Genomic DNA, 15,374 nt, shown 5'->3' on the forward strand with positions numbered 1-15,374 from the left:
ACTCCATTGGACTTGCTGAGTAAATTAAAATTAATTGAATTAAAGGCACAGTCAAGGATCTTGGAGCATCTTGTTTATTTTAGGCAGCAGGAGGATATATTTGACATGATAAATCTTACTCTTCTAGCTTACCTAATTTTTAAAAAATCACATTTTTTCTGAGCAGAATTAAAAAGAATGTCTCTCAGAAGTGCTTTGATTGTTTGAATCAGGTTTAGAATCAAAGAGTTTTAAAGTGAAAATGGAGCCGTGTTTGGGGGTTCAGCTTAACAATAGTTAGAGTCATTTATTTTCTGACTTCTCAGTAGAAAGAGATGATTCTCTGATTCTGTAACAGCAACATGTGAAAACCAAGGAAAATACCAGGATCAAAACCAAGGAAAATACCAGGATCATCTCAGCTCAACATGAATTTTTATATATATAGTAAGGATTTTGTGTAAGATTGTGACACCAACTGACATTTTAATTCACTGTACACGTATTTTTTCATAGTCTGCTGTGCTTCAACCACTACTGAAAAGGGAATTTCCCTCTAATTTTTGCCTGGATCCATCTGTTTTTCCTGGTTTTGCTTGTATTCCCAATGCTGCTGACAAGTTGGTGTGTCAGGACAGGCAGTGATGCTGAAGGAAGGGGCTTCTGATCCCCGTGGAAGGGACTGGAAGGGAGAGAAAGGACATGAAACTTTGCTAAAAATGGCCAGTGCTGTGAAAGGAAATGCAGGAAAAATTCCAGGCTGTGTCAGTTGTTTCCTCCAGCAGTGACTCACTGAAGGAATTTTGGGAAATCACTTGATTTTTGTTGCTCTGCTGAGCAAGTGCAGCGGGAGGGTGATGATAGAGCTGCACTGGACATAAATATGCTCAGATTTATTCCTGGGTTTCTCCTCCAGTTCTTTGAAATTCGGAATTTCTTGAAATTTTGAATTTCTTCATGCTGCTCTTCCCATTGCTTCTGTTCAGGCTGATGGATAATTTGGATCAGAGTGGTGCTTTGCCATGGGTCTGTGCCCAGGATGCTGAAGTGAGCCCAGCTGTCAGAAAACCCCCCTTTTCGTGCTGTTCTGAAGACAAAACCCACGAAACTGTTTGTTGGAGCGGGATATTTATTTAATTTCGGACTTATTAACATCCTTTGTTTCCATAACAAAAGAAGTTTCCTGGGATCTCTGGCGAGTGCTGATGGAAAAGAGTTGGTGGGTTTGTGTGTGTTGGTATCACATCGGGTTTATTGATGTTTTAGTCACCAGCTCACAGGGGCTGCACACTGGAGTATTTGAATTAATGTAATCAATTTAATTTAATGTTAGAAACTCTGGGTTGTTGCACTTCAAAAATCCTTCAAAAATCCGCTTGAGTGTGTGAATACGGAAATGTAACCTCCAAGATGTTCTTTTAAAAACCCCAACCTGTGGAACCAGCCGGGCCCGGAGCTTTTACATCCCTAGAAAAACCATTCCCTGAGTCTAGGCTCTGACCTGGCTGTGTTTGGGCGTTGTGCTGGTTTAAAGGTAAACCGGCAGGGGAAATGAACCCAACTCAGAAGAGAGATTATAAGTGAGAATAACAATTTAGTAAAATAATACAATAAGTACGATTATACAGACAGACAATTGGTTTTAACCCACAAAACCCAAATGTATAACCCAGCACCCTGGGGCATGAACAGAGTGGTGTTCTTTGGGCCCCCTGAGTCCAAAGGAAAAGGAGAGAGGAAAACCTGTTGGTGAGAGTGCTGGTGCAGTCTGGTCGAGAGCGGTGATCTGCAGTCTTCCTCTGGATCCCACTAGTGGTTAAAAAAAGTCCCAAGACCCCAAGATTATATATCCTCCAGTTCAGGCAGGAATGCCCAGTACCTCCCTCAGGGTGGGGAGTTTCACAAAGGGTGTGAGGACAGGAGCATCCTCCTATCTTGCAGGCTCTTAACACCCAGTTTATAGCCTGAGGAGTCAGGCTCTATGTGCAGATGGTGTAAATGGTCTATTGATAACAGTTTCTGGGAAATGGCACGGAAGGCTATAGAATACACAGTTCTGGGTTACACCCACCCAGCGATGAACTGGTCCCAGCTGTTCTAACTAGGACAGGTGTGTTTGTGCCCTCAGATCGTGAAGCTGAAGGCCGAGGCCCGGCTGGAGCTGCTCAAGCAGATCGGGGTGTCGGTGGACACGTGGCTCAGGAGCGCCATGAACCAGGTGATGGAGGAGCTGGAGAGCGAGCGCTGGGCCGGCCTGCCCTCGGCCCCCAGCAACGGCCCCGCGCACCTGGTACGTGGGGAACTTCTCCAGCGGCAACTCCGGACTTTGCGTGGGAAGGAAAGAGGCCAGAGAGGCACCAGAGACGCTCTGAGGGCTGGAGCCAGGCTGGGAGAGCTGGGGGGGATCACCTGGAGAAGGGAAGGCTCTAGGGAGAGCTGAGAGCCCCTTGCAGGGCCTAAAGGGGCTCCAGGAGAGCTGGAGAGGGACTGGGAACAAGGGATGGAGGGACAGGACACAGGGAGTGGATTCACATGGACAAAGCACAGGGTGAGATGGGATATGGGGAAGAAATTCCTGGTTGTGAGGGTGGGGAGGCCCTGGCCCAGGTTGCCCAGAGAAGCTGGGACTGCTTGTGCTCATTCCCATGTATCTCCGTGTTCTTCCCTCATTCCCACATTTCTCCATGCTCTTCCCTCATTCCCATGTTTTTCCGTGCTCTTCCCTCATTCCCATGTTTTTTTGTGCTCTTCCCTCATTCCCACGTTTCTCCATGATCTTCCCTCATTCCTGTGTTTCTCCATGCTTGTCCCTCATTCTCACATTTCTTTTTACTCTTCTCTCATTACCACATTTCTCCATGCTTTTCCCTCATTCCCACATTTTTCCATGCTTTTTCCTCATTCCCATGTTTCTCCGTGCTCTTCCCTCATTCCCACATTTCTCCATGTTCTTCCCTCATTCCCATGTTTCTCCTGCTCTTCCCTCATTCCCACATTTCTCCATGCTTTTCCCTCATTCAGTGTTTCTCTGTGCTCTTCCCTCATTCCCACATTTCTCCCTACTCTTCCCTCATCCCACGTTTCTCCGTACTCTTCCCTTGTTCCCATGTTTTTCTGTGCTCTTCCCTCATTCCCACATTTCTCCGTGCTCTTCCTTCATTCCCATATTTCTCCATGCTCTTCCCTCATTCCCACGTTTCTCCGTGCTCTTCCCTCATTCCCATGCTTCTCCATGCTCTTCCCTCATTCCCATGTTTTTCCATACTCTTCCCTTATTCCCACATTTCTCCATGCTCTTCCCTCATTCCCATATTTCTCCATGCTCTTCCCTCATTCCCATGTTTTTCCATGCTCTTCCCTCATTCCCACATTTCTCCATGCTCTTCCCTCATTCCCATGTTTCTCCATATGTTTCCTTGGTGGTGGAGGCAAACCCTTGGAAGGAAGGGATTATTTGGATGTCCAGGTGTTCTCCTCTGTGGCAGCTTTAGTTCAAAGAAGTGAGCGAGCACAGAATGGAATCTCAGCCAACACTTCCCAAATCCACTCTTTGCTTACTTCAGGATGTTAGGATGTTTCTGCAAATGCTTCCCAGATCTGTTCTTTGGGATTCTGGGATTTTCTTTTCAGAGGTTTCACACAGCTCGTGATGGTGCTTTGCAGGGAAGGTTGTGATCACTGTCTGTCTCCACAGGCTTTATTCCTGGGATTAGTACAGTCAGAAAGTCAGGTTGTAGTGTGCACATCCAAGCTTCAGCCTTCCCAAATCCCAAAGGAATTGCATGTGTGGAAAGTGCTGAGTTTCACCTCAGATCCTTTCCAGCCACCATAGATGAGGATTAGTTCCAGAGCTGTGTTAAACAGTGTTTTATTCCCTTTTTTCTTGTTCTTCATCTCCTTTAACTTCCAGTTGTGCCTGTTGGGTTGCTCCCAACTCCTTATTCCCTGTCTTCTGGGACATGGCAGCAGTTGGATCCAAGCCCGTGCTGGTCCTGCCACAGCGTGGGAGGTTCAGCTCTGAGGCTTATTTTCCCTTTTTACACTTCCATGGATTACACCTCCTGGATTAAAAAAAAAAAACCACTCTGTTGACCTTGGCAGGCTGGACAGGGACAGCCCAGAGCTGGAATTCTTAGAACTGCTCCCAAAATTACGCTGCTTGTCATTATTAGAGGAATTACTGCAGCACTTTCACTTCACCCCCGAGGAGCGGGCAGTGTTTGATGTCCCAAATTATGCCCCTGCTTTTCATGGCATCATTTGGGCAGCAAAGCTCTCCATATATTTCCTTTTCAAGAGCTAAAAAACAGGGAGCAGCACCGGTGCCTTTATTTCATCTGCTCCAGTAAGGAGCTGAAGGAATTAATATCCCATCAGGATATTCTATCCTGATATCCATTAGGATAGAATATATGTAGAATATATAGAATATATATATATATAGAATATATATATAATATATATAGAATATATCTATCCTGATATCCATCAGGATAGAATATATATAGAATATATAGAATATATCTATATATAGAGAGAATATATCTATCCTGATATCCATCAGGATAGAAGGATGAAATGCAGAATCCTGGCAAGGAAGATTGGGGTTTTTTCCATGTTTTTTACAGCATGCCCCCCAACAAATAATAATGAGGGAATAATGTCACCATGGGCTTTGTGCTCCGTTTGCTGGGACCTGAAGCAGGACATGGGTATATATGAAACAAAACAAGATGGTTTTTTATATATACACACATATATATATTTATATATTTATTTCCATACCTTTTTTCTCATTTTTCTCATCACCTCACCTAGATTTATTCCTGGCTTTGCTGCCTGTTCCACACCTTTGTCTCATATATTTATTCCTTGATTTCTCACGTATTTATTCCTTCCCAACACAGTTTTTCATCCCAGGCCCTGCAGAAGGATGAGCTTTATCAAACCAACCCCTCGGTTTTCTGTGTCCCCGTTTTCCCTCTCCTTGCCTACTTCCCGAGGGATTTTATGGAAAAGGAAGTCAGAGCAGCCACACAGTTAAAATTAAACCCCGTTTTCCCTCCTCGTGTTAGAAAACCAGGAGCAGGTGTGGCACAAACGAGCCTTTCCAGACATGATCCACTAATTTCCATGATGTTCCCTATGGATGGCAGCTGGATGGCAGCTGGGACACAGCCCAGGCACAGCCAAAGGCAGAGACAGGAGGGAAAACCTTCCATTTGCCACAGTTTATAGTTGGTTGGGAATAAATCCAAGCGTTACCCACATGTAGGACAAGGAATTTTTGGTTATCCCAATGTCCATGAAAACACTGAAGGAGCAATGGAGGCAAACTGCACTTGAGTGGAAATTAGTGGAATTGCAAGGATTTAGTCAGGAAATTTAATAAAAATTCATGAAGTCCAGAAATGATGGATCTTTGTGCCCTTCTAGTCCAGGCTTAGAAGAGCAAAGGTGTCGCAGAGGGCTGGTTTAGGGAGGCTGCACAGGGATTTTTTGAGCTCAGCTTAACTTTCTGTTGATTTCTCAGCCTTCCACTTTTCCCAGGGAGGACCAAATTCACCCCTCCCGTGAAAAGGAATAAATAAAGGGAAGATGGCAAATGCAGAACAGTGCTGCCTTTCATTCCAAGGACTATTTTCACAGGATAATTCATCATTTTCACATGAGATAAAGTGTTTATTCAAAACCCAGCCCAGGCACGAGGCCAAAGCACAGCTCATGGCAGCCTTGCCCAAATTACATTCATAGAAACTTGTATTTTTCCAGCATTTTTCAGGTTTTATTTAAACTTTCATAGCAAGTTTTTTTCCTCTAAGGATTTTTTTTTTTATTATTATTTTCAATAAACTGCAGCACATCTGTTGTGCAGAATGTGCTGATTTTGGGGCTTGTTTTTTTTTTCAACTTGAAATATTGCCACTGCAGATTTATTTTATAACTCGTGGTCACAGGTACAGGAAGCTTTTAGTGGCATAAATTCTCTGGGAGTGTCCAAGGCCAGTTTGGAGCAACCTGGGATAGTGGAAGGTGTCCCTGCCCACTGCAGGAGGTGGAACTGGATGATTTTAAGGTCCCTCCCAACCCAAACCATCCTGGGATTCTGTGGTGACTCTTCTGATCTTATTTAAGGATCATATATTGAATATTATATCGTTGGGGTTTGTCCACTTTCCGTGAGTGGAAAAAAACTCACTGAAAAATAGCAATCAACTGGATTTGATTGTTCTTTTCTCACTGATACCTCTCAGCTGGAATTTAATGGCATTAACAAATGCAATTTGTTGGAACAGATCAATGCTGATGCAGAAAAGGAGGAAGGGGAAGAGTTTGAGGACAGCATGGACGTGTTTGATGACAGCAGTTCCAGTCCTTCGGGCACCCTCAGAAATTACCCCCTCACCTGCAAAGTTGTTTATTCCTATAAGGTCAGTGATTGATTATTGTTTTTTACTTGGTTAGAAAAATTGTATCACAGACCACTAAGAAATGTGGGAGCTCACAAGGTGGGATTCAGGGGGATTCCATCTCTCCTTGAGGGGAAAAAGGCTCTTGTGAGTGGTAATAAAGAGACACCTCATTTGGATTTTTTAAAGTATCTCCATCAGAAAACTTCCCAGTGTTTTAAAAACCATTTTTTAAAATAAAAATCAAGGTGAAAATGTTCTTTCCGCTGCTCCTGAAGCCACTTTTCCAACCTTCCTGTTCTCCCTTCAGGCTTCCCAACCGGATGAATTGACCATAGAGGAGCACGAGGTGTTGGAGGTCATTGAGGATGGAGACATGGAAGACTGGGTAAAGGTATCACTTTCCTGGGATTGTTTGCATGAATTCCATCAGAAATGAAACTTGGAATGGGAGGAAATACTGGGATTCTTTCCAGAGGATTGTGCACAAGCAGAGGATCTCTTCTGTGGTTGGTTTGCAGGCACGGAATAAGGCGGGTCAGGTGGGATATGTCCCGGAGAAGTACCTGCAATTCCCAACTTCCAGCAGCCTCCTGAGCATGCTCCAGTCCCTGGCGGCGCTGGACAGTCGATCCCACACCTCCAACAACTCCACGGAGGTGGATTTAGTCTCAGGAAGCCTCAATGGAGACTCCAGTGGTAAATACCAGTGAAAAATAAACAGTGTGTTAAGCTGCTTCTGGAAAATATTCTGTATATCCAGTCTGGGAGAGTTCCTCAGATTCCATAGAATCATGGGATCACTAAGGCTGGAAAAGACCTCCAAGATCATCAGGGCCAACCTGTGACCAAATCCCACAATTCCCACAAAACTATATGGTATTTCTCATGTTTTGAACACTTCCAGGGATGGTGACCCCCCCACACACTCCCCAGGTCAGCCCATTCCAATGGGCAGGGAATTCATTTTCCCTGATGTCCAACCTGAACCTGCCCTGGGGCAATTTGAGGCCCTTCCCTTTTGTCCTGTAAGTGATTTCCTGGGAGAAAAGACTGATCCCACCTGGCCACAACCTCCTGGATGTGAGCACAGCTCAGGAATTCCCTCATGTCAGATCTCCATAATTCACCTCACAGATTGAGCTTAACGGGAATTAAAATTAAGGAAACACAGAATAATTTGTCTCAGCAACAATATAATCTTTCAGGCTGGAAAAGCACTTCCAAACCTTCAATTCCAGCTCTAAAAATCTGTGTTTAATTCCTGGTTTTTTCGTGGCTTATTCCAATGACTCTGTTTGGTTTTTTTTTTTCCCCTTTCCACCTTCAGTCTGTTTTGTAAAAGCACTTTATGACTACGAGGGGCAGACGGATGACGAGCTGTCCTTCCCAGAGGGAGCCATTATCCGCATCCTGAACAAGGAAAACCAGGATGACGATGGATTTTGGGAAGGGGAGTTCAACGGCAGAGTCGGGGTGTTCCCGTCGGTGCTGGTGGAGGAACTGACGGCCTCGGAAAACGGGGAGACCCCCTGGATTGGGGATATTCAGGTGGGTTGTTGGTTGGGGGAGTTGGAAAGGTTGGAAAGATCTGCCAGTTCTTTGGGAAAAAAAATGGGAAAAATCAACCGATTTAAGAAAAAAAATAGAAGCAATTTTAGGAAAAAAATTAGAAGCAATTTAAGAAAAAAAATAGAAGCAATTTTAGGAAAAAATCAGAAGCAATTTAAAAAAAAAAGAGAAGCAATTTTAGGAAAAAAATCAGAAGCAATTTGAGGAAAAAAAGAACCAGGTTAAGAAAAAAAAATCAGAACCAATTTAAGAAAAACAATCAAAACCGCTTTGAGAAAAAAAACAGTTTAGAGAAAAAAAGTCAAAATCAATTTAAGAAAAACAGTCAAAACCAATTTGAGGGAAAAAAAACCAGAACTAGTTTAGAGAAAAAGAAAATCAGAAGCACCTTAAATCAGAAGCTACTTAAGAGGAAAAAATCAGAACCAATTTAAGAAAAAAAATCAAGCCATTTAAGAAAACAAGAATTAGAAACAATTTAAGGAAAAAATCAGAACCAATTTGAGGAAAAAAATTCGGCAATTTAAGAGGAAAAAAATCAGAAGTGATTTAAGAGAAAAAATCAGAAGCAAGTTAAGAGAAAAAAAATCAAGCAATGTAAGAAAAAAAGTCAGAATCACTGTAAGGAAAAAAAATCCAGCAATTAAGAAAACAAGAATTAGAAGCAATTTAAGAATAAAAAAAATCAGAAGGAATTTGAGAAAAAAAGAGCCAATTTAATAACAAAAATCAGAACCAATTTGAGAAAAAAAAACGCAGAACCAATTGAAGGAAAAAACCCACAGAACTAGCTTAAGGAAAAAAAATTAAGCAATTTAAGAAAACAAGAATTAGATGGAATTTAAGAAAAAAAGATCAGAAGGAATTAGAGAAAAAAAGTCTGAACCAGTTTAAGAAGCCCCAAGCCCTGAGTGCTTATATTTGAGTTTCTTCCCCAGCCTAATATTTCTCAAGGGATGTATTTTGGGAAATAGAGCAGATTTGTGACTGAAGGGAAATACTTGGATAGAAGGGAAGGGAACTAAAGGAGGAAATTCCCAGTCCTTGATTTCTGGCAGAGCCTGTGATGTCAAACATAGCCTGGCACAAAAAGAGAATTTCAGGCTCTTTCAGCCCCATTTTTTTGGGTTTATACTTAAATTTCTTCTGTGTCCTCTCAGCTTTGAGGGGCAGGATCCTCCCAAGTATTGGAATACACGAAATTTTGCCAAAACGTCCCATTTCAGTGGAGTTCTGTAATCCTTCTATTAGAAAATCACACACATTCCCACATGGAATTGTGGAGGTAGAAACTGGACTTCCATGTTCCCTGTTTCTCCAGTGTTTTTATTCTTTGCTTTGAGACTGTGAAAAGGAATATTTAAATTAAATTTGTGCAGCTGAGAGGGGATAAAGCCCACGATCCCAACACTTTCTTGTGGATCTGTGGCCACACAACCTTTTTATTTCCAATAACCTTCAGAAATCCCTCGGAATTACCTGGGAGAGGCTGGAAATTCCTGCTGGGTGGCAACCTATGATTTTTAAAAAAATTGGGTCACTGTTACATATCTTGGCTTTCCTTCCCACACATTTCCTCTGGAGGGAAGCTGTTGGCACGGTGATGGCTCAGAAAACTGGGATGTGCCTAAGAAATTCCCAGGGGAAGGGTTTTTGTAGCCCCTTGGATGTTTTTCCCCACAGGTTTCTCCAACTCCGAAGCCCAACAACATCCTCCCACCGCTCCCGTTGTACGACCAACCTCCCACCAGTCCCTATCCCAGCCCAGATAAGAGAGGCTCCCAGTTCTTCCCGAGGTCTCCATCAACTAATGGTAAGAATTTTGGGGGATGGAAAAACAACCACTTCAGCCAGAGCTTCATTTGGGATGTTCCTGTTTCGGTGGAGGGGGGGAAAAAAAGGAGCGTTTTTTCCACGTGAAGTCGCAAAATCAGCCCTTCCAAGGGCTTAGGAGCTTCATGAAGTGAATTCAGCCAGGCTGAGGGGCCTCTTTGTGCTGAGGGGTTGGTTTTATTCCCTCAGAAAACAGCTTCGGATCCGAGTGCCCCGGGTTCTCCCAACCGCCGCGGATTCCCGCCGAAACTTCCTACGGAAAACTGCGACCTGTGAGTGAAACCCCGATCCTGGGGGGGGGGGTTTATTGGGATTACCGAGTGGGAATTGGGGTGGGAACATCCAAATCCAGGGGGGTGGGGCAGCACCTGGGGATTGGCTCCCTGTGTCCTGGAAATCCAGTGAATCCCTATAAACCAGTAGCGTCCCGGAGGAGCACAAGGAAAGGTCTGTTCCCTCTGTCGTTGTGTTCAGAGATGTCCTTGAGGCTCATCCAGGCCTGTCCTTCCTTATCCTGCCCTCCCGTGTCCCACCTCTGTGTCCATGTGAGGCTTGGAATCAGGAATTCTCACCGGGGAGGAAATTCCAGCCGTAATGATATAAAATAAAATAAAATAAAATAAAATAAAATATAGGCGTTACTTGATATAAAATAGGTGTTACTTGATAAACTTGGGGCATTGGGAGGCGATTTCTGGTCTTGCCACATGTAAAAACCCCTCAGCAGAGCTGGAAAAAGAGGTGAGGAATAAATGCCAGAGGAGTTTAATCCTGTGTTTTGTACAATTCCTGCTTTCCAGCAGTTTGCTGCACTGTCCTGGCATTACTTGGATTTAGAGTTATATTTATTTCCAACCCCTTTGATTTGAGGGGTTTGGATTCAAAATTCTTGATGATCAGATCAGTGTATTTTGTGTTGTCTTTGCTGCTTAGGAAAAAGTAATTTTGCCAGAGAAGGAAAGGAAGAATTTAATCACTTAGAACGTGGCAAAATACCTCTCCTGGGATTTACCTGGAGGGTTTCAAAGTCCTGAACCAAATCAGAACATTTGTCTTTTCCTGACCTTCATGAGGTTGCAGAAAAAAAGAGCATTTTTGGATATTCCAAGAATGTATTCTGAATATTCCAATGGATATTGCAGTGAATTAGCCTTGGCCATGGACACACAGGAGGCAGAGGCAGCACTGCATCATTCAGGGCTTAAATATTGATTTCACATCGATTTCCTTGTAAAACTCACTGATCCAGCCTTTGTAGATTTATATTTTCCTCATGGGTTCCTTGCAATTTATTGCCTTTTTGAGATACTACTGCAGTGTCATGCCTTGATCCAAAGGATTTCTGTTAAAGATATCCAGGATATCCAGTACTGGGCAGTTTGGGATGGAATTGCCCCACAGTTCATTATTTCCCATAGCAAGTCACTCTGTATTCCGAAATCCCATCCTGAAAACCCTGGTAGCACTAAAGGTGAGCAAAAAGAACTGGATGGAAGTGGCAGAGTGTGAGACTAACCCCAGATTTCAGGGGTGTGTCTCGAGGTCAGTGATGGACGAAATGTAAGTCCCTTAGAGGCAACAAAGCGTTCGGGCAGCTCCCACCCCACAGAAATTCCAGGGAAAAGCACCATCAGATTCAGCATTTGGTGTAAATTCCAAGGTGTTTTCCAGTTTCCCGCCCTGGGTTATCCATGGGTGCAGGAAGAATGGGCAGGGGAAAATCAACTGTGGTGGCTTCCCTGGGGACATTGGAGCTGAATCCAGCTGTGGTTCCTCCTCCCTGTCTGTTCACGTCAGCTTGAGGGACGAGCCCCAAAGTGGCGTTTAGTCTGTGCCAGAGCTGGGATTTGCTGGTTCTCTGCTGGGATTTGCTGGTTTTCTGCTGGGATTTGCCCGTTCCGTGGCGGTCACGGGCTGGTTTTGGCCGTTCCAGGTGCGAGCAGCTCCTCCACCCCCCACCCAGCACCACCGCCGGCCCCCGGAGAAGATCGAGGACGTGGAGATCACCCTGGTGTGACCGGGGGGGCTGAGCAGGAGGGCTACAATCAAGACCAAACCCAGCATTTGGTCCCTCTCCCATTTTTAGGCACCTTTGCATGAAGAAGACTTTGGAATAGAGTGGGACACCGGGAGGGTTGGATTTTGGCGGATCCCTTCCCGCGGCCGTGAAGATTTTTGTGCCTTTTTTTGTTTGTTTTTTTGGTTTCTCTCCATCGGTTTTGGCCTCTCTTAGCACAAAGCAAGCCCAGCAGAGGATTTGCCTCGGAGCAGGCTTTTCCTCCTGGCTGAAGATGCTCCGTTTTTTCCCAAGGAGACTGAGGAATGAGCCTCCTTCCTGCAGCTTAGTCATAGCACCCTTTGCTCCCGTGCATTAGTACAGTATATTACTGTTGCCATAGGAATGTGCTGAACATTGTGGATCCTTCCAGTAGCATTGGATTGTCTGATCAGGTGTTAAATCAGATCCCGCGGAATGAAAAAAGGGAACGGGAAGACAAGTCAAAAGGAGAGGCTGGCTCCTCTTTCACCCCCCTGCAGAAAGGAAGAAACAGGAAAAGAAGCTCCTGGAGGAGCAAAAGACCACAGGGGGGGTTCGTTCCCCTCGTCAGGAATCATCAGCTGGACCCTTCTGCTCCTTGGATTCCTATTTACACAGGACTTTTTAGTCCCAGAGGATCTACTCTGGAGGTGCTGAATCAGTAGCAACATCTTGTTCCGTAGCATAAACCAGAAAAGTAAGTGAGGTTTTGTCTAGATCTGCAAATCGAGCTGCTTTATTTTTTGTTTTCTTAGCAGATTTTGGGGATTTGGGTTTGTTGTTGTTTTTTGTTTTTTTTTTTTAAAGTGTTTGGGTCATTCCTACCCCAGTTATTGCTGTGTGCTTAATTATCCAACGTTAGCAGATATCTTTGTCATCCAACCACCTGGCTTGAGTTAGAGGTTCCATTTTAAGAGTATTTACATGCATTTAGTTGTTGCATTGGATGGTCCTGTAGTGTTTTCCCAGTGAATCCCATCAACCAGCCAAAGCCAGGGAGCCTGGAGCTCCCTGTGATGCCTTCACACCACCTTGGTGCCCAAGATCTGCTCTCCAGTTCCTCTCAGGAGAGAAGCAGAGAGGAGAAGAGTTGCAAATTTCCCACTGGAGATCTCTGAAAGAGGGAGCTTTGCTTTTGCTGTGCTTTGAAAGAAAAGGGTTCTGAGGTAGGAGGTGGAGAGGGAAAAACTGGCTGAGAACAGGGGTTTTTTTGGGTCCTGGCTGAATTATTGTCAGCAATCTCCATCAGAGGGAGGATCAGAGGCATCCCCAGGTTGGGTTTTGAGCTGTTTCTGTGGGTTCTCTTGTGTCTTCATGGGTTTTTGTTCAAAGCCAGTGAGTTTTCTACCTTTAGTTTACTAACAAGGGCTATTTTTTGAGGCTGCATTTACAAAAATAAAAAAGAAAAAAAACCACAAAAAACAACTCATCTTAGGAGATTCTTTCATAAACTTTGCACATACCTGTAAATCCCAACCCAAGCTGGGTCTCTGAGACATCTGTGCTTTCCAGTCTCCTTTCCCAGTGGGATCCTTAACCAAGAGTGGGGCTGTTTGAAGACAACAACTCATGGATCAGTTCTGAAATCAGGGACTGTCCAATGAAGTCTTTTTTTCCATATTTTTTCCTTTCTTTTGCACCTCTTGTCCTGTTGATCTGTTCGAGGTCTTTTTATGTGTTTATCAAACTTATTCTTAAGTTTAAAAAAGAAAAGTTTTTAAAAAAGAAGATTTAACTGCAAATATTTTGAGATCTTCACAACGCAGAAGAAAACCAAGTGTTGCCATAAACCTTCATTTTTAATTCCTTTGGCCAGTTTTTTCTGTGTCCTTCATACCCGGACTTTGGGAAAAAAAAATTCAGAAAGTTTTATTTAAAAGTCTCTTTAGTTGTATTTTAAAATATTTTCTGTAAGAGCTGCTAATTTTATTTAAAATACAAAAGTGAAAAAAGCTACAAAAAAAAAAGTAAAAAAAAAAAAAAAAGAAGAAAAGCTGTAAAAAGATGCAGAAAGATGCCTCCTTTTTAACTATGATTTCTTCATACAGGGCATGTATCGGCCATCGCATCGTGTACAGTGTCAGTACACTGAAAGCATCAGTTGCTTTCTTTATATTGGCTGTAAAAAGTTTGTATTTATTATGTATAAAAAGTTGAATAATAAAAAAGTGGAACTAAATCCTGGGTGCTGTGGAGATTTGGGGGGGGGATTGAGGGACAAGCTGAAGGATGGGGATAAAACTCGACGTTTTCTTGGGTGGGATTGAGGGAGAACCTGAGGGCTGGGGATAAAACTCGACTGTTTTGTGAAGTGGGCTTTTTGTGGTTTGGGTTTTTACACCGAGATTTGAGTTTTCTGCTCGGGAAAACACTTGTGCACCTGCTTAAAGCCAGCGTTAAACCTGGTTTTAAGGTGGTATCTAAGAGGAACAAAACGGTGCCAGAAACGAAGAGCCAGAACAAAGCTGCTGTTATCAAAATAATTGCTTAATAGCCTTGATGCAATTAGGGTAATTGGGTAAAGAAAGCAGGGAGAGTGATTGATAACAGCCCTTCAGTGTGATTGTCCCTTAATGGCCTCGATTTGCCTAATTGTGCCGGGAGTATTCCCAGTGCATCCCAAGCCTCTGCAGCTTTAGGATGGCTCTGTGGATTAGGATCCCTTCCGTGGGGGATTTTCCTTCCTTGGAAGCCACCTGTGGTGAGCAGCTCCGTGCTGGGCTGATCCTGCTTTCCCAAATATTGCTTATCCATGAGCTCCATGTGCCAATTCCCTCCCTGGTTTTGGAGCTAAGACTCTTTTCCCTGACTGAGCCCAGCCAGACATTCGTGCAGGATGGGGTTGGATCTTTAATCTTCTACTCTTCACACAAGCTTTCTTTTTTTTTTCCCCTGAGCTCCTGCAGCCTCTTCCTTTGAGAATTCCCATCTTCTCCTGCTTTTTATGTGCATTCATGGTGCTCCTCCACAAATTCTTGTCCTGCCTTGCTGCTTTGACCACTCTCTCCTTTCCTTTCAGCTTCTTGCTCGTGGCATCCCTCCTTTTCTTCCTGCATCTCTCAGCTTGGGCTTCTTTTCACCATCACTATCCTTAGGAATGATGTTACTCCTCAAATCCACCAGCAGAGCCACTTTTCCTTCCCTCCATTTTTAACAGGCCTCTGCTTTTTTCTCCTTCCCCTTCCCCAAAAGCTGTGCTGTCCCAAAACAGAGAATTCTGTAATCACAACATTCCAGCCATTAACCTGTTATCCCCGAAAACCTCTTTTCCCCTGAAGTGTTTTCCCAGCTCCAGCTCCCATTGCTGCCATTTCCCTGGAAGTTGGACACGGTTTGGGCAGCACAGAGTGACCACTTAGAGGCAAAAAGAGGTGCTGAGGAAAACCAAACGCTCCAAAGGTTCTGTTTTCTGCTTGGGATCGTTAAAGAGGAGGAATCTGGGGAACTTAGGCTGAAATGTTTATCCCTGGAAGTTGGCAGCACAACCTGTTAGAGCTGGAGGTTTCTCTCATGGCTCTGGTTCCCAGATTTTGGCTTTAAAT

The 15,374-nt window shown here is 43.9% G+C and overlaps 1 protein-coding gene across 1 annotated transcript in view; it reads left to right on the top strand.

The window, feature by feature from the left end:
* The window catches only part of FCHSD2 (FCH and double SH3 domains 2), a gene marked incomplete at its 5' end in the record, with an annotated part of 88,449 nt that extends 74,892 nt beyond the window's left edge, over positions 1 to 13,557 (top strand). Inside the window, 8 exons of the mRNA XM_027744666.2 lie at positions 2,108 to 2,269; positions 6,276 to 6,410; positions 6,700 to 6,783; positions 6,911 to 7,088; positions 7,720 to 7,940; positions 9,645 to 9,774; positions 9,984 to 10,066; positions 11,728 to 13,557. Coding sequence (XP_027600467.2) covers positions 2,108 to 2,269; positions 6,276 to 6,410; positions 6,700 to 6,783; positions 6,911 to 7,088; positions 7,720 to 7,940; positions 9,645 to 9,774; positions 9,984 to 10,066; positions 11,728 to 11,811 — 1,077 coding nt within the window. The remainder of the gene's footprint in view (positions 1 to 2,107; positions 2,270 to 6,275; positions 6,411 to 6,699; positions 6,784 to 6,910; positions 7,089 to 7,719; positions 7,941 to 9,644; positions 9,775 to 9,983; positions 10,067 to 11,727) is intronic.
* Between the last annotated feature and the right edge of the window lie 1,817 nt (positions 13,558 to 15,374).

Source organism: Pipra filicauda, unplaced genomic scaffold (assembly GCF_003945595.2).
Source record: "Pipra filicauda isolate LSUMZ 115617 unplaced genomic scaffold, ASM394559v2 scaffold131_size2509542_pilon, whole genome shotgun sequence".
Classification (NCBI taxonomy): domain Eukaryota; kingdom Metazoa; phylum Chordata; class Aves; order Passeriformes; family Pipridae; genus Pipra; species Pipra filicauda.